The following is a 22,377-nucleotide window of genomic DNA, read 5'->3' on the forward strand; positions in this document are numbered from 1 at the left end:
CCCAGGGAGGGTGTGGAGTCTTCTTCTCTGCAGGTTTTCAAAGCTGCCTGGACACGTTCCTGTGTGACCTGATCTAGGTGGACCTGCTTTAGCAGGGGACTTGGACTGGGTCACCTCTGCAATTTGGTGGCTTGGTAATTTGGTGAAGTACATCCAGCCCTGGACTGGGGAACCATATGTATGACACACATGTGGTTGTGATTGGCATCAAACCATGGGCTAGTTTAGTAGAGGGTTGATATATTTTTATTTGACTGCTAAGAGTGCATATTATACATACAGCTTAACGTCTAGTCTACAGTTGTGGGATCAAGGTTAACAGCTTCTAGAAGTGTGACTATGCATCAAGCAATTATAAATTCTAGATACCTAATGACTACTTTTTAATCTATTGTAGATTATTGCCTGCCTAAAGGCTGGATAGTGTCATCTTACTAGAGTTGAGAACTTCAAGAGCAGCATGTGTCTGTCTTGGTCCCAGTACCATGAGTGTTTGAAAACTTTGGGGAAGCTCAGTTTAATCCTGCGCATCCTCCAGACAGCCCTGGGTTATCTGTGTTTCTGAGCCTCCCCTTGTCTATACTGCGATAATAATTTGGTGTAGTTAAAGCCATCCACATGATTGTTCTGATTTGCTCATTCCTTGGCTGAAGAGACTACGTGGATTTTATTAACAAGGATTGACATGTGGGAATTAGATTTCTACATGACACAGTCTCCACAGTTTGGTACAGCAATTTCTTGTGTCAGTATTTTCTAAGTGGAAGTCAGCCCTTCAGTTTGTTGGACTTAACTGTAGTTATAAACCCAAGCGGGTCATGCACATGTTACTTCCTTGTCCCTTGTTTAATTGAATGCAGCTCTAAAGTGAAAATTGTCAACTGCTGGTTAGCATTGGTGTAATAAAGCTAAGCTGAAGTGATCTTAATGGAGAAATTTATGTTCTTAGTGGAACGGTTGTTGTAAGTTTTCTGGGCTTCTCTTGTTAAAGACATTCAAAAGCTGTATGCCAAGACACTGAACAAGGTTGTCCAGCAAACTTGAGTTTACTCAAACACAGGAGAGTTGAAGGCAGATCTTGCATTATTGAAGAGTGGGGAAAAAACCACGTTAATTCAGTGGAAACAAAAGTAAAATATAATATTTGAGAAAGAAGACCTTTGACTGTAAAGTGTTTTGGTGGAAATTGGGGCCCGAGCTAGGAAGGTGCTATGTGCTGTTTGCTAACAGTGAGATGCCCCATTTTTCAGAGGAGTCTGGCGATGAGGGGCCTCCTGCTTCAGCAGCAGAAGCTCATGTAGCCTGCTCTCCCTGTCACAGGGATTTACAAGAAGCAGAAGGCAGTGCCTTGTATAGTGCACAATATGTTCTGTATGAGTATATGGGACAAATGTAGGTATTTTTTATACAGAGGTGTTTAAAGGTTTTGTTTACACTGATACTAAACCTTAAAATGGTTTTCCTGCTTGGGTCCATCACTAATGACTGTCAGTAAATCCATTTGCAATACATTGGCTACCAAACACTGTACTATATTGTGTATTCCCTCTGTGTAGTTGTATTTTAACTGCACAATGAAGTCCCCCTCCCCTCCATGTCTGTTCTGAATGAAATCTGATTCTTCATTCCAGAAGTGCTCTGCTCATCCATGGGCCCATGATTCAGCATTAATCAGGTGCCTGTAACACAAACCAGCTATTATGTCTTGGCAGGACATCTAAATGCTGGCTTGTGAAAGGCTGGTGTTCCCTTTTTGTAAGAGCAGAAAAGGGCTTTGTGCAAAACGATTGTTAAATTGCATAAGGTTTATGCAGGTGTTTGACGTGCAGCACAGAGCAGCTATGGGGGAGAGAAGCTGTGTGACAGTGGGTAGTGAACTGTATTTTTTTATCTTTTTGTCCCTCCCAATGCACATGGGATTTGTAATTGTACTTGACACTATCTGCCCTCACACACTGACATTGGGTTGGGTGGTCTTTTGGAGATGCAGTTTTTCAGTAGCTAGATATCTGGTGAAAAGCAATACAGGAGCGAACACTACCTTGATTTCCACATAACAATGATTAGGCACTTCAAATACAGAGCAGAAGGACCTTTTATTCTGAGTTCAATTAACTAACATTAAAAAGGAGGAAAATAGGTGTTGAAAGTGAACCTGGACAAATAAAACTGTTGTATTGCATTGATGAAATACTCTTTAAAATGGTATTTGTGAAGAAATGTTATAGAAGGAATGAGAAATCTGAACCAATTTTTTTCCTTCAAAGTGTGTGATTTATGCTCTGATAAAATTAGATTTTTAGTTAAAGGAATTTGCAGTCATTAAATGGTGCCCATGAAATAAGTCTCATTTGTAACCATCTGCTTTATGGCTTCTGCAGAAGAGTATTCCTCAGGCAATGCATCTGAGAACTTCAGTGTCATTTTTATCAAAATAGTTTGGTTCGCTACTAGTAACACTATTAAAACCTCACTGGTTTTTTTTTTTTCCCTTTTACTTGAGAGCAGTATCTTACACTTCAAAGAAAGAGCCAACTACTCATTTTAATGAAGATTGCCTGAGTTGTAGCATGTGGCATGGTGCTGTGCCTGTGGCCAGACTTGCTGGTATTGTCTCTTAGTGGTATATTAGATCACTAATAGAAAGTCTTGTGTTCAACATGCCCTGGAGGAGAAAAATTAGCATAGTTTCTTCTTTTCTGTGCTACAGAAGAGGGAAATTATTTGTCTGAGGCAAATTAAGAAAAATGAATCCTTGCCACAGTTTCACTTTGCTAGAGGGAGAGACACCACAGTTGTGTCTCTACCTGGGTGCCTTCTTGTGACTGATCTTTAAGCCCTGCCATGCCTGCCAGGTATTTTTCCCATTTCCCTGGGTACGTCTCTGAAATGTTGAGCATTCTCAATGGTATTGGCCATTTCTATATGGAAGGAGATGTTTTGGGAGACATACTCTTATTGTACTGGTGTTCTCCCAGCTATCGGGAAGTGATGACTTGCAGCCTGGCCTCACATTCTCCCATTGCATTTCTAACAAGCTTTTCTTCTGAATCCTGCATCTGTTTTTTTGGAGTAGTTTACATTCATTAGAGCTTATAATTATAAAGGGAACCGTAAAAGAAGGGAAACTTTGAAGACCATCCGTTGTTTTTTGCAATGTCTATGCAGTTCCTTTCATGGAGATACCAAAAGGGTATTTAATACAAGTGAGCTGACACTTGAATTTTTTTATACAGTGTGATTGTCTTTTTTTCTTTTGATCAATGTAATAGTTGTAATTACTGTTTCTACGCTTTTGAACTAGAGAGAATTCAAACAGCTTGTTAAAGTGAGGGACTCCAGGGGAACTTTAAAAGTACTCTTCCCTTTTGCATACATTACATGTACAGGGTCTTGATGATAGCAGGCTGTATCTGATTTTTTTTTTTTTAATCCTGTGCCCCACCTCTCAAACTAATATTTTGAAAAGCTCTGAGAGGTCCCTGGAGTATAACTGTCTATGCAGCTCAGAGCTTTGCTGCCTAAAGAGGATAAATGCTTTGAAGTCTGTACTAATCCCCAATGCCACTTTACATATTTCATAGGTAACTTCCTATGGGGAATAACAGTTTCATTTTTTTTTAATAAGCAAATACCCATTTTTTTGTTTATATCCCTCAGTTGACTTGGAGGGTGCCAAGGAGGGTGCTCTCCTGATCCTTCTTGGTTTTGTGGAAAACTTGGCTTTCGAGAAAGATGGCTTGCTGGTCACTTGTAGGGAAAAGAAGCAGTCTCTCTTGCTTCCCCAGCTGGTGGCAATGGACAAAGTATAAGCTGTCACTGCATTTGAATGAAGCTGGGCTGGGAAATGTGATGTTATTTGATGTTCTGGGCTGGGGTGTGGTGAGCCCTGTCCCACGCTGAGGCCACATGGGGAGGGACAGGAGGCAGAAAGGGAGCGTTTCTGTGGTCAGTGGATAGTTAAACACTATACTGTGTTGTGTATGTAATATTCCATCCTTGAATAAAACATCTCATTCTGAATTACTTGATGCTGTCTGATGTACTCGGGTGAGGGAAATGAGGCCTTCTGGAGTTATCTGAGCAGGTACTGTTGGTACTTCCATAAGCTGATTTTTTTTTTCTTTTGTTTATTATCTCCTTTCACTCTGAAAAGCTCTGGGTTTTTTCGTGTGCTCCAGTGGCATCTTTCTGTATTTTCGATTACCCTCTGGCAGGATGCTCTGTTTCATTAGATGTGTAGCATACTTCTCTTTTTCTCAACATGGTCTGCAGGGAGATACTTTGTTAAAAAAAAAAGGTGAAAAAGTACAAATAAAACTAAAATAAGCATCAGGTGGGCCAGAAAGCTTGGATGTCTGGGGAGGCCATGTGTTATTTTCCTATTAAAGGAGGAGAGAAACAAACCTCTCTGTTATTTCATTCTCTGATAAGCAAACATCTGAGAATAGTGAGCACTAAGGGAATGAAATGAGATTAAACAAGGCACATCCACAAGAGTAAAAACCTGCCTCTTGAGCTTTTGGCAGAGATCTGCTGAGCTCATTCCTCTTCCCTCTGTGTTTTGAGGGGTATCATGGTGGGGATGATGCTGGGGCTTGATGGCACTTCAGGGTCTTCCAGGTTTAAGTTTGCACTCAGTGCCAGTTAATCCTGCATCATCCATCAGCGGGTGCTATCTGTTTCAATGTGACTGCAGGCAAGATGGTCTTTTGGAATCATGGAGGACTCTAGTATTACTGGTTGCAAGTCTTTGTAATTAACACATAATGTTACTGCTTGAAATTAAATATTTATTCTTTTGGAATCTCACCATTAGTATAATTAGTGTTGTCTGGGAATGCAATGCCTTTTGAGATGTTACACAATGTCTTTTTATTTAAAAAGTTTCTTTTAGGAATGGTAGTGGTGCTTTGCAAGAAATAGGGCAAATGCTGTAGGTGTGCAAAGTTTGAAATGAGCCCTTGGCTCTAAACATGAGTAGTCTGGTTGCTTTGAAATTATTCAGGTATTTGAACAAGTCTTTGCTAAAAATATCTGTAATTGCTCCTCCCTCTTTGACCTTAAATCCTTGGTACAGTAATAATAACCCTCCTGGCTGCTCCCTTTTAACATCAATAGAGGAAAAAAAAAATCCACTTTAAAGAAAGATATTGTACTCTACCATGTAACTTATCACAGAATGATAAATCATTTTAGGTGATATATTGATCTGTTAAATATCTGTGGACAAACTGAAGTGTATACTTGTAATTATTCATTTATTGTGTAGAGCTTTACAGATGCTTCACTAGGACAATGACTAATGTTTTTAGTGGTTTCTGTTCATGCTGTCTTTGAACAGTTCTTGTATTTACAATACAAACCCACAAAATTTCTCTTTTTCCTTATAGGACTCCAGAAAGTTTGAAGTTACAAGAAGAAAAGGTAGGAAAATGAAATATCTTTCTTTCAATGTGTATGCTGGTATAGAGTACTCTTGCAGTAACTTTTTGCAACAAACATGAGTTTGCACACTTGGAAGTGTATTGCTGTGGGATTTCAAAGAGGCTGCCTCCTGGCTGGTCTTAGTGGTGCAAATTATAGATTATTTTTTCTACAGTGAAAAAGCTGCTCTTTCAGCACAGAACAGTGTGGTGGTATTGAGGTGCTAGCAGAGGATCTAAACTCTGACCTCAGAGCATTTTAGGGAGAAAAAGGTCCAGACAAGGCTTTCTATGCATGAGCACACTGCAAATGCACCCATAGGTGCAGGGATTGTTAAATGTGGGTTGTACCAATGCTCTTTGTTCAGATCCTGCTCCTGTAAACTCTTTTACATTAGTAACTAATTGGCTGCTGCTGTGAGTGGCTCTTTGCTGCTTCCCAGCAGCTGGGGGAGAATTGGCCATCAAAGAGCTCATTCTGGTTATCGTTAATTTTGATTTTGTTTAGCAGATGTTTTTGGGATCAGGCACTTGCTCGCCTCATATGTCTCAGTAGAATGTGAAGTGGGTAGCACTTTCCTGTTCAGCAGATTAATATATTCCTCTGGATTGTTCCAGCAGCTTCTTTAATTGCTTCAGGCATCTTGTACATTGGGAAGAGGTTGTAACTACCACTGGTTTGCTGCATAAATAGTTTATTCCTTTTTTTTTTTTTTGCTGTGAGCCCAAGGCTCAGATCGCCAGTTTGGTTAAACTTCTGCTACTTTTCATGGAGAAATCTAGTTTTATTGGACTTGACTTGATTTCAGACTGAGGAGGACTCTTGAATGGCTCAAAGTTGCTTTGAGATGCAGAAGAGCATCTTGGCATCCTGGATGTGGAGACATTTCAGTCCTACTGTAGCCATAGAGTTTGTGGTATAGTTCATTATAGATGAGACTGAATCCAGTCTTGTAAAAATGAACTTCATGAATAAAATTTTGTGGAAATACACAGGAAGACCTGTTTCAGATACGATTTGGCTCTCCAAAGTTTCCTTCCTCATGAAGGTAACCAACATCTACAAGAACTTAAATATAGCAATTGTTGAAAGCAGGACTGAATTTATAGATCATGTGGGTGCTTGGAGAAATGTTACTTCAGAGTAATAGGTTGATTTTGAGATCACTGCCTCTATACATCAAATTTATTGGCTCAGTTGGACTGATTTCTCATTGCCTTCACAGGATGGGTAAGACTTGACTTCAGTTTGGAGGAATGAAACCATAACTGTTTTTCAGAAATGAATTAAACACTATGAACTTCTCTGTCAGAAGACTTCTATATGTGGATGGAGTGAGAGGAGGGGACAATAGTTGGAGTTAAGGTCTAGATATAAATTGGGTTTATGCCCAGCAACACAATTTGTGAATAGTTAAGTGTGTCTGAAGAACTGCAAACTCAGATGTCAAGAAAATGATAACAAACATAGTAAATAAGTCTTAGTCACAAAAGCCTATGGATGTCTGGAGTTACCTGGGGATTTTCAGCAATGATTAAGTACCTTCCTCTCTGGAGTTAGTCCTCAATAATGTCTATAAAATAATTTGACAAAAGCGTCCTTCAGAAACCTCTTCAGTATTGTGTGCAGAGCAGATACTGCTCAGTACTAGAAAAAAATAACAGGAGTATCAAAATATTTTATGCATACAAAAGGACTTGTTACGTTTTCTGGTATGGTGCGATCAGAAGATTGAGACTTTTTTCCTTAAAATGGCAATTTTTGTAGATAATGGTTTTCTCCTGAGGGAATTAGATGATGGGAAAATGTTTGAGGGTTGGTGATTATGCTTGTACCCTTCCCTTGGTGAAAGATTTTGCTTTGTATTTGAAAACCTGATAAACTTTGAAACCTAAAAATATCCAATAGAAGCCACCGGAAAGGTGAGAGCTGTGCCAAACTTGTTCTATGCCTGCTTTTGTTATCCCACACTCATGAATAAACCAGGATAAATAAAGAGCTTTTGGGCAAAGGAGGGGCAATCCTGGTTTACACATTTCAGAATTTTCTTTTTTTTTGTTTTGAACAAAAAGTTTGAATCCTTTAGATTTTAAAGCAAACACTCTTTTTCAAAGGAAACGAAGCCTTGGTTGTTGTAAAATGGTCTATGGGTAAATAGTGATCTGCCATATTTCCTTAAAAAAAGTCCATATAATAGACAATTGATGGTCAATCGTGCTGCACTGTGTTTATATTAGATGAAAGACAGACATTTGAAAACACTTTTGTTTTAGCTGAGGATGAGTGTATTTAAGCTGGCTTTTGGTTCCCAAAGTGTCAGGACTACATATGCTGGAGAAATGCTGAAGTTGCTCCAAAACCCATTACTGTCAGTGAATGGCTTTCCTTTGACTTCTGTGGGCACTAGATCAGCTATAATTACATGCTATTTTAATTGTCATGGTACGAAGGGGAGATGCTTCCCTGACTGCAGTTGGCAGTCATCTTCTACTGTGATGTGTGAAGACTGATTTCCTTCTGAATTTAAATGTCTGCAGATCCATCCCATTTTGTTCCTGGGATGCTTAACTAGTGTTCAAATATTACCCTTTTTTACTAAAAATGATCTTTTAACCCCCAAACTCTCATTCTGGTAGTTGATTAGAAGCTGCAAGAATATTTTCCCAAATTGTGTTTAAGCTCAAGTTCAAATTTTGCTCTGGGGGTCACGCATACCCACAGGTCACTGCAGTTTCCATCTGTTTTGTGCTCTTGTAATGGAAAACAGAATATGATGTGAGGTGCCAGATGTTTGTGTTGCTAGCTTAAAAGAAACAAAACCTCAAGAAAACACAGCATATGTGGTAAACAAGCACAGGATTTGAGTACCATATATTTATATTGCTCTTTTAAACTAAATCTATGGGGCAAGTTACAGCAGATCGGATTTTTTTTTTCAGTTCTTCAGCTTTCCCATTTTTATTAACACTTTTCCATTATTTAATCCATATGTTTCTTTATGGTTTCAAGTGTTAGTGTTGTTACTGGTTCCTGTACACTACTTGCCCTTAGTGCACAGGAAAGAGAAACTGAGCAAAAATATTAACCTGCACATTCACATAAGCTGCCCAAGAGAGTGAAGTAGTGCAGCAGAGCAGATGGCAAAGAGTAAAACACGAGTAGGGAGCTGGGAAAAGCAGCAGTTTGTGCAGATCATATGGAGCCAACACGTATTTGGTCAAAAGGATGGAGAACAGCATGCAGCACAAAATTCAAAGACTAAGGCATAATGGTAAATTGGAAGAAGCTCTGGACTGAGTTCTAAAGGGAGCACCTGTAAGCATTTGGCTTGATAGTGTCAGAGCTTAACTTTAAAGACTGGTGAGTTTTCACTGTATAATGACTGTAGATTAATGTGATACTGATCTATTTCTGTAAATTAGACCACACAATTTATGTATGTAAAAGCCATACACATTCATGACCGAATTCCCTGTCTAGCAGAACAGAGCCTCTGGTGGTTTCTCCAACAATTTTTTTGCAAGAACACAGGAAGTAATTCTGCAGCTCTGGAGCTGACAAATGCTTCTACTCCTGTTGGCTGTGTAAAGGCTAAAGGATGCTTAGAACTAGAATAAATTGCCTGCTGAGTATATCTCTGTGCCCAAGCATAGTCAAGTTAATCATAAAGAGCCAGATCTTCAGTAGATACAGATGAGCAAAGCTGTGCTGAATTTAATGGGCCACATTTGATTTTTACTAGCTGAGGGTCTAGCCCAAGCACTTAAAACTTTTAATTTGTTTTTGTGTTGCTTGCAATCACCCATTCAACAAATTAGTGTCAAAAGATGCTTTTGAAACCATTCAGCCAAGAAATGTTGAAGCAGATTGCTTCCACTCTGTTTGACCATATAATCTTATTAAATGAGATGAAGCTCCAGATTTATTCAGACGGATGACATCATGCTACCACAAAGATATGAACTTTTAACTATCTGTTTTGAGTTAAAAGCCTGAAACCTCTGAAGTATTCACAGACTCTGTATTCTGGATGTCCTGTTTTATTTATGTATGTATTAAGACTACACAAACCTCATTGTTATAGTGTATCTCCTGATCACAGTGAAGAGCAATAGAATATAGCACACCATGAACTTTCTCAAGTTGCCATGGTTTTACTGAAAAATCTCTGGGGCTGTATCAGTTAGCTGTGGTGGAGGATTCAGCCAACAGCTTAAGAAATATTTCATTACTTGCCACTTGACATCAATTCTTATGTTCTAGATGAAAAACTAACTCATGGTTTATAAAACAGTAATGCCCTTCAGAAATTCTAGTCACTTTGTCCTTTTTTTTTTTTACACATTTCAAATTTTCACCTATCCATGGAAGATGAAAGGCTCTCACAACTTGGCAGGAATAGCAAGTTTCTCTCCTCAAACCCTTCACTAACACAATGAAGTGATCATCTGTAATTCTGTAGTAAATTACCTATTAATTTCCTACCCTGTTCTTTTCCTGTACTGCAGTCCAAGAAATTTGGGTTTGTTCACCATGACCTGGTCAAAACCCACCAAAAATCAGTGGCTGTGCTGCTCATTCAGAACAGCTGTAACCCCAGGATCCTGGTTGTCTGGCTATCCTAGCGACATATAGATTGTGATGTACAGATACGTATATTTATCACATATATACTGTGAATGTATAGTTGGATGTTCAAAAGTGTGCTAGCTGTATCTTCAGGATGTGCTTCAGAAGTTCAGAGTACAGGTTTTACATTAAAAATACCTGTTTTGTAGGCTCACAGTAGAAATATTTTCCATATGTATTATACTGATTACAATTAGTCTTTACATCAAACAAAGGTTTATGCCCTGTCCATCTCAGCTCCTTACTTTTCACAGAAATCTTTATTATCTCTGGCTCTTCAGGGCATATGTTGACAGTGAATAGCAATCTGTTACCCGGGGAAGGATATTTGACTGTGTCAGAATATTAATTTGCTGTTTAGCTCCCATTTCTCTTAAGTTTGAGAAACTGCAGTTCCTCATTATTTTTTGTATCTCATCATACTTGAATATTATTCTTCAAATACATAGAGTAGAATCATAGAATCATTTTGGTTGGAAAAGACCTTTAAGATCATCACAGACAAGTCCACCACTAAGGCATGTTCCTCAGCACCTCATCTAGACAACTTTTAAATACCTCCTTGGATGGGGACTCTCACCTTTCTGGGTGGCCTGTGTTGGTGTTTTAATAGACCTTTCTGTAAAAAAGTTCTTCCTAAAATCCTATCTAAACCTCCACTGCTGCAATTTGAGACTGTTTCCTCTTGTCCTGTCACTTACTTCGGAGAAGAGACCAACCTCTACCTTGCTACAGGCTCCTTTCAGGTAACTGTAGAGAATGATCATGTTTTCCTTCAGCCTCCTTTTCTTCCCACTAACACCCTGAGTTCCCTCAGCTGTTTTTCATAGGACTTATTCTTGAGAACCTTCATCAGGTTTGTTCCCCATCTCTGGACACACTCCAGCACCTCAGTGTATCTGTCTTGTAGTGAGGGGCCCAGAACGGAACACAGTGATTGAGATATGGCTTCACTGGCATTGAGTACAGGGACATAATCATTGCCCTTGTCCTGCTTGGCCCACACTATTTCTTATATAAGCCAGGATTCTAGTGGCCTTCTCAGCCACCTGGGCACATGCTGCCTCATGTTCAGCTGGCTGTCAACACCCTCAGGTCTTTTTCTGCCAGACAGTTTTTTAGCTACTCTGCTCCAAGCCTGTGTCATTGCCTGGAGTGGTTGTGGTCCAAGTGCAGGTTGAAGCACTTGACCTTGTTAAGCCTCATACAATTGGCCTTGACCCATCACTCCAGCCTGTCAAAGTCCCTCTGAAGAGCCTTCCTGCCCTCAAGCAGATCTATGTACCCACCCAGCTTTGTGTCATCTATGAACTTATGGAGGATGCACTCAATCCTTTCATCCGGACCACTGATAAAGATGTTAAACAGAACAGACTCCAGCACTGAGCCCTGGGGGAACATCACTGGGGACCAGCCCCAAACTGGATTTAACCCCACCACTCTCTGGGCCTGGCCAGCCAGCCAGTGTTCCACCCAACAAAGAGTTGATATGCCTAAACCATGAACAGCTAGTTTCTCCAGAAGGATGCTGTGTGAGACAGTGTTGAAGGCTTTACTAAAGTCCAGGCAGACATCCACATCCACAGCCTTTCCCTCATCCACTAAGCAGGTCACCTTCTTGTAAGAGGAGGTCGGGTTAGTCAAGCAGGAACTGCCTTTTATAAAGTCATTTTGATTGGGCCTGAACCCTTAGTTGTCCCGTATGTGCTTCATGATGGCAATCAGGATTATCTGCTCCATAACCTGGCACTAAGGCTGCCAGGCCTGTAGTTCCTCAGAGCCACATGATGCAGTGGAAATGCATAACTTTGCAGTGTTGTCAGGGGATTATGTAGAAATACTGAAGGTAAAAATATTTTCAAGGAATTGCCCAAGGCACTTTAAAAAACTTTAGAGCCAGACTAACCCAAACTGAGGGAGGGAGGAAGGGGCAGGATTTGTTCATGTGTGTCAGTAATGGTTTTTAATTACAGCTCAACAGATTATGTGATTCAAAATGACAGAAGTTAACAGAGGCAGTAAAAACATGAAGGAGGAAGAACCCCAAATAAATCATTAGCCAGTGTTAGGCACAGAAGTAAATGAATCTGCATGCTTCTGGACAGTCATACTAGCTGTTGGTATTGCATGTGCATGTATAGGGCATGGGACAAGGATGAGTAACTGCAAACACTGAGCAGTGACTTGCAGCTCAGTCAGGGAGCTTCTGAGCTGTTTTCTAAACCGATCAGTGCTTGTTCTAGTGGTTATGTTTGGCCTCCAAATGACTCTTTGTCCATTCAGATGAAACACTGAAAATGTGAATGCAGCCACAGTTTAGCCCATCTTTGCCAGCAAATGTAGGAAAGCCATTGCATGCCCAGTTATCTGACCAATGGAAGCAGAATTGTTTTGTAGACTTAAGGCTCTTGTAAATTGGTATATCGTATTCTGTGGTTAAGAACTTTGGGGCAGGAGGAGGAATAGATTCTGTTTGTGGCAGAAATAAAATAGTATGTGGCTTTGCTAGAACAGCAGATTGATGAACCCAAAAGAGTTTAAGCAAAAACTTCTCGAGCACCAAGAAACTGAGCAGCTGTTAACAGTAGCAAGTTGGAGGAAGGAGCTTGTGGCTGTGTATAGGAAGTGGCCAGGCTTCAGTTCCCAGGGTGAGGAGAGGGAGAACATGGAGATAAGCCAGAAGATCATGACACTTTGTGAAGATTTACAGGAATATATGACATAATGTATATATTTCATACTACCTTAGTTCATAAATAGGTATCCCCAATGCAGAGTGCTGAGGCTGGATGTGTTGAAGACATCTCATTTTCCATCTGAAAGCAGAATGAATTGTGCTGATTTTGGCAGCTGAATAAGCTGCTTGTAGTGTCAAGGCTCATTGCCACACTGTGCTGCCCACTGCAACTCTTGCTTGTCCATGCCCTACTTTTAAAGAAGTCCCAGTTCTTAATTTGAGCATGTGGGAACAGCTGGAGATCAGTCAAATTTGTCTCTTGACACACAAAGAGAAATTACTAAATAAAAAAAGGCAGGGTGCTGCAATTGCCTACATTCCTTGTATTTAGTATCCAGGGGCAGATATGGCAAACCAGCATCAGATCCTATAACCAGACATGTAGAAATCTCAAACTGCAGTTAGCTCTACTGCGGGATAATGGAAGATAGTAGAGTTGTCCCTCATGATGCTCACTTACAGGAGGTGATATGAGGAATGATATTGAGATGTATAGAAATATGTATATAGTCATATAGACCATGCACTGACCTGCAGTGATACTATAGCCTTATCTGCTGGCATGGGCCAGAAGGCTCCTTGAACTATTTTGTCTCTAGGAAACTTAAATCACTTGACATTAAGGGTTTTTAACAGACAGTTACATCACACATGAAATGCTGACTTACAGCTTTGACCAAAATACACACCATGAAGCCAACTTCATCAGCCTGGCTTATCAGAGCAGTTGACAGCAAGGCAGAGTTTACTGAACAGACTTTTGACTTCAGACTATTTAAGAATTTTAAGTCAAAAGCATGCAAAAAAAAAAAATCAGCCATGTTGAGGTAGGCAGCAGTAAGCATGTAGTATCCAAACTCCTGCTCATCAGTTCACATCACTTAGAAACTTTGAAATATAGATAAGCATATTTTCTGGAGTTGAAAGGAGAGGGGGTTTTTCTGGTAGGTGCCGAGCACTGCATCTCTTGGGGAACTTCTGGCCATGTCTGCCTCGTGCCCATGTCTCATAGCATGACATGTCAAGGGCATCATCCATGCTTTTGTGGAGATCAGTCCCAACAGGTCGTGCTGCCACCAGCTTCTGCCTGAGATGGATGACCTCTTACCTGCTCAAATGCCAGATTTTTATGAGGATAGGGCTTAATAGATTAGTTTTATTCCACAGGGAAGTTTATCTTTCTCTTTTTCACTTCTCCCTATCATATATATGTGCTCCACAGCCTGTAAATTACCTGTCTTTCCCAGAGAGATAACCACTTTAATATTTTTCCTTTCCCTAACATCCCTGGACTCGACAAGCTTCTTTACATTTTCCAGCTAAACGGGGCTGTCTTTTAGAAGATACCAGTTTGTCCTACAAATTTCATCTTGGCTATGTCTTCAGCCCCTAAAGCACTTATCTCCAACTGACCCAAAGCATTAAAGCAGGACTAGTTTGCACTGGTCTTTTTAAGCCAACTGGTCTTTAGGAGGAGTGATTTTCAGACAAATGGGCTTTTGTTGACTTAAGTATCCATGTAACCAGCCAAGTTAAAATTCAAAGTGAGATTTGAAGTCGTGTTGGCTATTTTTCCAGGTGATGCATTGCTATTTGTAGGAAATCCCTCTTTTCTGACCAGCCACTTAATTCTACTGAAATACTGTTGTTACACAGAGCATTGCATTATGTGGAAGCCTCTCTTGGATGGAGAGGGCACATGCTGCTTGCGCATAATATTGAAAGGTGCAAATTCATTGGAAGTCCTGAGGTTTCAGTTCAGCTGTAAAATAAACTTCCTTGTAAGCATTGAATGAAAAAAAACCAACCTGGCAGCAGATGTCTGTGATAATGGCAGTGTAACATAATATGCAAATACTCTTCAACAAGTCAGTTTATCTGGCACATCTCAGAAATTAGCAAAATAAGTAACTTGGGCATTGAGCCTGAAAACCCCAAGCCCGGGACCACTTATGGGCTCAACTGGGCTTTTGACTAGCGATTTTTGAACGTGCTACTAGTCTGCTTAATTTGTAAGAGCATGGTATATTTTCAATTATGTACTTACTTGGTTGCAAAGTGCCATTTCTTCCTCAACTGAGCTTTAACCATAAGGCAGAGCAATTAGGCTAATATTTTCAGAGCTTCAACTCACTGCCCAAATACAAGATAAAATACAACAGAAATTACCCTTTATGTGCTTTCTTAATTCAGGCACTTATAGCCGGTTGGCTGTAGCCTCTCCCTGTGGCAGTTACAGTGTGTTGAGGTGTCAACCTGGACTAGCCTAGTTGGAGCATCATGCTTTACAGGTGGGGATCCTGGCCCTGATGGTGCCCTGGCCTCTTCTCCTGGAGGTGCCTCGCTTCGCCAGGGCAATGTCTGAGGTGAGCATCAGTGGTTCTTGTAGTACTTACCTGTGGATCTTATCTTCTTCCACCTTATCCAGTTTTTACCAAATGCCACAGAATGTGGAGAACTAATGGTTCAAACAGTTGGTGCCATAACCATGTCCCTGGCTGCTGTAAATAGGGCTCTGCTTTGTAAATGTTTCCTTTGGACTTTACATTTCCAACAACATTTCAGCTCAGTAATTAGTGTGTGTCAGTATATTTTTAATAAGAACTTAGGAGCCTGCAAAAGGGCCTAGTTGTTCTTGTTTGGGAAAGAAAAATCTACTGTGTATAAGGTAATGTAATTACTTTTCTGAAGGAGTTTTTATTATGCATCTAACTGTGTATTTACTGTACTTGATAGATCCAAATAAAACTAGAACAGAATGAATAAGCCATTTTGGTCCATTGGGTAAATAAAGCAGCTAAAGTATTTATAAATATGTATTTAGTCAGCAGAGTTGATTGGTGAGTCTGCAACTGCTCCAGTGTCTGAGATAAGGAATCCAAGTTTAATAGCTTTCCACAAATATTATGTTGTTTGTCATGAGGCAGTTGTTATTTACCCATGCCATGGTGCTTGCTTGCTTGTATTTGATGAGATCTTTTGAAGAACATTAGAGAAGTTTGTTGTTTTCCATGTAACAGAAGATGGATGTTATGTGTGTTTATGAAGTAACATGAGAGTGGTCCTTATATCTTGTTCCCTTCTCTAGCCTTGCCACTCCCTCACTATTGTCACTCTTTTTACTCTTCCAGTTTTGGTCACCTTTTTTTCTGCTGAACTTCCACATTCCATCTGCTACAATGGCCCCAAAGATGTGGCAATCAGTAGGGCTGACTCTCAACCCAGCTGCTTTTTCTAATATAGTGACAAACTATTTGGCACATTATGAAACTTGTCTAGTAACATGTTTCACCAGAATGAAATTAGTATGTGTGAAAAGTGATTCTGGACCTATAGATCTCAAAGCCTCTTCCTTCCAAAGTCATAAGTAGGATTCTGACTTTTAAATTTGTTCAGCACATTGGTCCAGCCCTGAGATTATCAGTAAGTGTCTATTCCTGTGGTTTTTTTGTATGCAGTAGTTGGTGGAAAGGCCACAGATGAAAGCCACATTGTGCAGCCAGAAGATAATAGAAGAAAGTTATGCTCTTGCTTAGAAAATAAAACACAGAAGAAAAAAAGTCATGTTTTACATTTTCAGAATGGCAAATTTTTTGAAATGTCAGGTTTCAATTTAGTTTCTCATTGCAACTGCAAAGCAAGTGATGGTGACATACCATGCCTCTTCTATGTTTTTCTCCTCCCATTGAAATTGTGATGCAAATTGCCTGTAATATGTTTTTCTTCTTTACTTTTCATATTTAAATGTTTTAAACACTAACTTTTCTATTAGTTATTGAAGTAACTGGAGTTAGATTTTATTATCTCTTCTTTTAACAGGAGTTTCCTGACTTGTTTCTGTAGTATTTCTTTTTATCTGTATTTATTTTCCCCAAATTGTAAGTTTTCCTTAAATTATGTAATAGTCATATTTAGGTTTTAACTCTTATTACCCATTAAATACAGAAGTTCATCAACTGCTTTTAGCAGAATCAACATTGTTTCAAACCTCATTCTCTGGGAACAGAATCAGTGAAGCCAGAAATTGGAAGCAGCCCTATGCAGCTTCTCAGCTGTTATCAACACGTCCAATTCTGTTGGCGTCTGTGTCAATGAGGGATGATCCATTGCCAGAGATGTTTGTACAGAAAAAACAATAGTTAATGAAAGCAGAGGGTTGTTGCAATTAGAGCAGATGTACTGCTGAGCGTGTGAGGTGAGTGCTTCTGCACCCTGAGATGCTGATGGGACTTGCCTAGCGTGCAGGAGTCAGGATCCAGGCTGTATCTCAACATTGTCCAACAGTGAAATAACTATGTCACCCTAAGGACATAGGAAAGGACACTCCAATAGATGAAGAACTATATTCTCCTAACTATATAATAGCACTTTAAACAGTGAGCCTCTGCAGCAGCCGGTAACTGAGCTAAATTAATGGATGAGCCCATGAGTGGGTCTGTTGGATAGGAGAGCTTAGAGCCTCTGCTCTGCTTCGTGTTGCTCAGTGTGGCTGAACCGGTGTGCTGGGTTTCTGATTTAGGGAGTTGAGTAGCCAGAGTCGAAGAGAAATTGCTGTTCCAAAAATGTTGGTTTTGTCATCAGGATAGTGACCTGGCTGGCCTAGGCTGCAGAATGTCTACTGTATGTAGGAATGTCACAGTTTACAGTGGTCTGCTGGTCTCAAAACCAGCAAGCATCAACTCCTTACTCTAAGGCACATTACGGGGAATATGTCAAAGCCCTTACAAGTACATTAAATTATCCTGTAAGCCTTGACTGCTCCTCAGTGCCACAAGGCATCTTAATTAGAGGGGAATCTCACATGGAGACAGCAGTAAATGAGCAGAGGCAGCACAAAGCCCTCTTGTTTGTTCTCTTGGAAATATAATAAATGCATTTTGGAGGTTCACATTTGGATGACACCTCTAAATATATGCAAAACAGTTCAGCTGGATTAGAGGTGGTGCGAACTGAGCATTTTCAGTAAGTCACAGTTTGCAATTATCACTGGAACATCCTAATGCATCTCTGGGAGGTGTGGAGATGCTGGCGAAGTAATCAGCTTTGAGTGAACTTCAAAAAGATTTGTGTCTGAATGTGAGACAATGCTGAAAATAACTCTTTACCACCTTTTAATGTTCACCCGATATAAATAACATCACCAGAACAAATCCTTGCTGATCTGTGTATCAAGGATTGCAATTCTCCCCTCAAAGGAAGTGTATTCATCAGGGCTTGTTTATTTGCTCTTGATCAGATGACCCCATCATCTTCCAGACATCTTTAACTGATCACCCTCTAGTATTTTAGAACAGAAATAATAATTACAGCCCTCAGTCTTTTCTTTCGCCCCTCTGCGTTTCCATCAGGCAGAAGCTCTAATGTGATTATTTCACAAGATGATGTTTGTTCACTGAAGGATGAGACTGGTCTTGTCAGAAGAACAGTGCTGTTAGCCTTGCTGAATACATGTGCACGAACATGGACTTTGCCATGGTTTTTCTCTTTGGGAAACCTGGATAATTATTTTCAGTTTCCGATATCACAGCAGTGGGAATGACATAACCAAAACACATTTTATTGTATTCATTTAACAACAGGAATGTGATGAAAATCATGAAAAGATTGCAACTAATTTCCCTTTGCATGCAGAAATCAATATTGACTCAGCATTCTGGTGGAGTTTTTATTTTGCTTCTGTTGAGTTTGTAGCAGTAATTTTCAGACCTTCCTTAAAACAAACCTTTTGTTCATTTGGTCAGTGTATTCCCATGGGACAAGAGGATTTCTGTCAAAAGAGCAATGCAGTTCCTTTCAAGAAGTTAAGTGGAAGTAGGGAGGAGAGAGTGGAGGGAGAAGCACACTTGGTGCATGTATGCCCCCTTTGCTGATGTGCTGATCAGCAAGTGGATGATGTTAATGGTGCTCTCTGGTGAGAAGCAGCTCTAGTGGGAGAGCCATTAATATCCAGCCACTCTGTCAGTGGGAACTAAACATAGTGCACTTATTTTAATTTAGACAGTAAATATTGTTCTTAACACAAACACACACTCCTTTGCTAGCTTAGAATTCTCCTCTGCTGCTCTGGGGACAAAGATTTGTCTGAAAACCCATTCTTTTGGGAAGGGCTCTGAGGAGGTGGCAATGGGTCCCTGAGATCTTTCCTGAAGTCCTGCTGTGAGCCATGCTGACTGGTTGCTCCTGAGGTGAGAAGAGAAGACTTTGGTGGCTCCAGGGGCTTTAGGTGACTAAGTAGTTAAAGTGGTTGGTTGGAACTGTTCTGTTGAGTTTGCAACTGAAAAAAAAAAAAGAAGCAAGCAAAAAACCCAACCTCAAATGACAAGTTTTTAGCTCACCCTTGCAAAATCCCACGTGCAATGTGTAAAGAGGCACCTCGTAGCTTTAGTTATAGCTGAGGTCCATATAAGCAAGGGTAAGATGAACTAATAGAGCTAATAGTTCCTAAAACTGGAACTTGTGGTGACTTAAATACAATAAAGTTAATTTTTTACAGATTGCTGGTGAGAAAGGATGATTTCTGGTTTTGCTTCCTCATGAACAGAGATGAAGCTCAGCATTGTCAAGATCCATAGTGAAACAGATTCCTCACCTTTTGATGCTATGCAAGCTGCATATAAATAAATGTGTTATTTTACACAAATACCGCTTATACTAGTATTTCTATTTAATTATTAGAAAGACTACTGATGCCACCACCATTTCCATCAGGTATGCAGTGTGGCAAAAAGGTGGTCTGAGACTTTTAGGGATATACCCATGATCATACTGGAAAGGTTCTCTAAAGCCAAAGGGTTGAGTTTTGTTTAACAAGATTCAATTAGCCCTTGGAGAGAGCACCCAAACTTTCTTTTTTAAATTCAGATACAAATCTATGGGTTCTCTGCTAGTTATTTGCCAGATACTAGAATATGAACATCAAGGTTTGTAGAGAGAGGTAATAATATCTTTTATTAGGCCAACTAAGAGAAAGATATCTGGGAAGCTGTTGAGCACAGAAGTCATTCATCAGGTCTAGAATGTTAATGGCAATCATCAGATGCTGAATTCACTTTAGTCTTGAACAGAATTTGCGAATTTTGACATTTCATGGTAACTAAAAAGACTGTTTTTGCAGTAAATGTAATTATATGTTTGCTATCCATCAGGATAAAAATGGATTTCAGGTCTTCCGTCCTTATCTCCTTTTTCTGAGATTTGTTGCTTTTAGTTTGAGGGGTTTTTTTTTAAATATTTCCTTCTTGTATGAAAAAATAAAGATAGCTTTGGTGGAGAGTGTTTAATGTAATGCATACTGACTGATGGACTTGAGATGAGTCTGTGATCTGGCAGCAAAAGCTTTGGGGATGCACGGTAATAGTGGGACATTAGTGGAGTCTGGGACCAGCATATTTCTGTCTGCTGTGAGTGCCCTCTAGGATTGTTGAGAAGTTCATATCATCCTCTAGAGTGGGAGGCCAGGGTTCATGACTATCAATGTGTGAGATATGCCATAAGGAGCAGTAAGTGCTGCTGACTTCTCACTGTCACACAGAACAGGACCACTCCATGTATGGATGCCAGCATAGGAGCTGCAGCTGAGTGACTAATATGTAGCACAATCTCTGCATTAGTTTCCTGAGGTGTTATTTCACCCAGAGTATCATCTTACCTCAGAGTTAGGCTGTTAGAAATGAAAATACATGGAGCAGGTACTCAGACTGGACTATGTTTATCAGGGTATGATGCTGCATTTGCAGATCTGAGCTCTTTGCAGATGTTTATATAGCCACACTGGCCTATGCTGTCAGTTGGCACCCAGCTTGCAAGGGTTTTAGATGCAATTCTCTACTTGTTTCTTGTCTTGAGACTTCATTCAGAACTTAATAGGAATTAATTCTGATAGAAAAACTTAAAAAGGATTAGTCACTTCTTAGTCATGCTCTTGGGTGTTCTTTCCCAAGAAGATTATCGTCTTCTGCATCCTCTGATAGGAATAAACACATAAAAACGTGGTTCACTGGAGGGCAAACATCACCAAAGATGGTACTATTTCTTAGATAAAATAAATTTAAAACTAACTATGATAATATTTAACTTCCTGATACTGTCACAAATGCCTATCTTATGTAATCCAATAGTCATGACATGGCTTTTTCATTACAGAGGGGTAGCAAATCTCTTTGGTCTTTGTCAATGCTTGCAAGTGGCAGTCTGTTGTCATTGCTGATCCAACCTTATAGACTCTGGTGATCTCCAAATAATAAAAATTACATGAATATATTAAGAAAAAAGGCAAGAAACCTAAGTACCAGAATATTCTCCAAAAGCAGAGTGTAGCTTTCAGTGTTTTTCCCTGTAATTGGAGTCACTTCGTTTACAAGAAAGATGTGAGCTTCTAAGGGAGACAGGCCAACGTGTGTGAGTTGTAGTCCTACAGTTATTTGTGTAACTACTTGTCTCAAGAAGGAAATGGGGTTTTTTTTGCATTATGTGAAGAAAACTCTTCTCCCTAGGTAGGACTAATTTGTGGCATGTTTGTAGGGTATCTCCTGGAGGAGAGAAGTGTACAGAAAGGAGCATCTGTTACCATTTCTTGCTGCTGTTTGTTTTTAAGATTAGGAGCGTGGCAAAGTGTCTGATACATTGAAGGCTGAGCCGTGACCCTGGCACGTAGTGTCTTTTGTAAAGCTTTTGCAGAAGCAAACTGAAATACCATGAATTAGACTCTTGGTGCCAGAGAGAGTCCATCTATTCTAGTACTTCCAGTAGCAGAAGCAAAGAAGAAATTTATGAGACTGGGTAAAAATACTACTATTGATTCCCAAAGCTATATTAGTCTGAGTGATTTGGTATGCTTTACTTTCTCTGTGTGCAAACCCTGTTTGGTTGCTATTTTGTGCCTTTGACATGATTTCAGTTAGGCAAGTTTAAAAGCAAAGTAATATCAATTGATCTAATAGTAGTTGTAAGTGCAAACAGCAGCAAGGAGATGCTGGCGCCTCCAGGATGCTGGTGCTCCAACACTTTGTCCTGTATCAGCACTACTTGTGCTGAATGTATGGATTTACTGGATTTGAGTCAGTTATTTTATTGATAAGTTACTTTACTTTTGTCAAGTCAGACTGTAACCAGTAAGCAAATCCTAATGTTTGGTCTTAATGAGTTTGGAGGCCCTACGATGTATTGATCCTGATACCTACAGCTGAGTGTCTCAGATTCAGAAATAAGTCCCATTTGAAAATAATAGGAATTAACAGGAATTTTGTGTATCTTTATGCTGACTATATATGTGGTTTTAGATGGATTTCTGTGCTTTATATTGAATTTTATTATCTGTTGGAATTTTTATCCTAAAAGCCGCTGTATTTTCTTTATCACAGTAACGTTTCTCATGTGTGAAATGGGGATAACACTAAGTAAACTTCGAAACATCGCGTGGAGTGGTTGAAGTATTTTGGTATCTCTAAAATAAAGCTGTTAAAGAAACTATATGCATGTGTGCCAGTGAAACATTGTGATCTGTCAGGCAGTAGCTTTCTGCATGAGGAACACTGTGTGGGCCAGTGGCAGATCAAGGCAACTACAGCAAGTTGGTAAATTTTTTT

General features: G+C 39.8%; 1 protein-coding gene across 2 annotated transcripts in view; it reads left to right on the forward strand.

Moving 5' to 3' along the window:
- FSTL4 (follistatin like 4) overlaps nt 1–22,377 on the forward strand; it is a 229,182-nt gene that overhangs the window by 8,873 nt on the left and 197,932 nt on the right. For both annotated transcript variants that reach the window (XM_062002672.1, XM_062002673.1), the window contains exon 2: nt 5,394–5,427. In XM_062002672.1, coding sequence (XP_061858656.1) covers nt 5,394–5,427 — 34 coding nt within the window. The remainder of the gene's footprint in view (nt 1–5,393; nt 5,428–22,377) is intronic.

This window comes from Colius striatus, chromosome 9 (assembly GCF_028858725.1).
Source record: "Colius striatus isolate bColStr4 chromosome 9, bColStr4.1.hap1, whole genome shotgun sequence".
Lineage (NCBI taxonomy): Eukaryota > Metazoa > Chordata > Aves > Coliiformes > Coliidae > Colius > Colius striatus.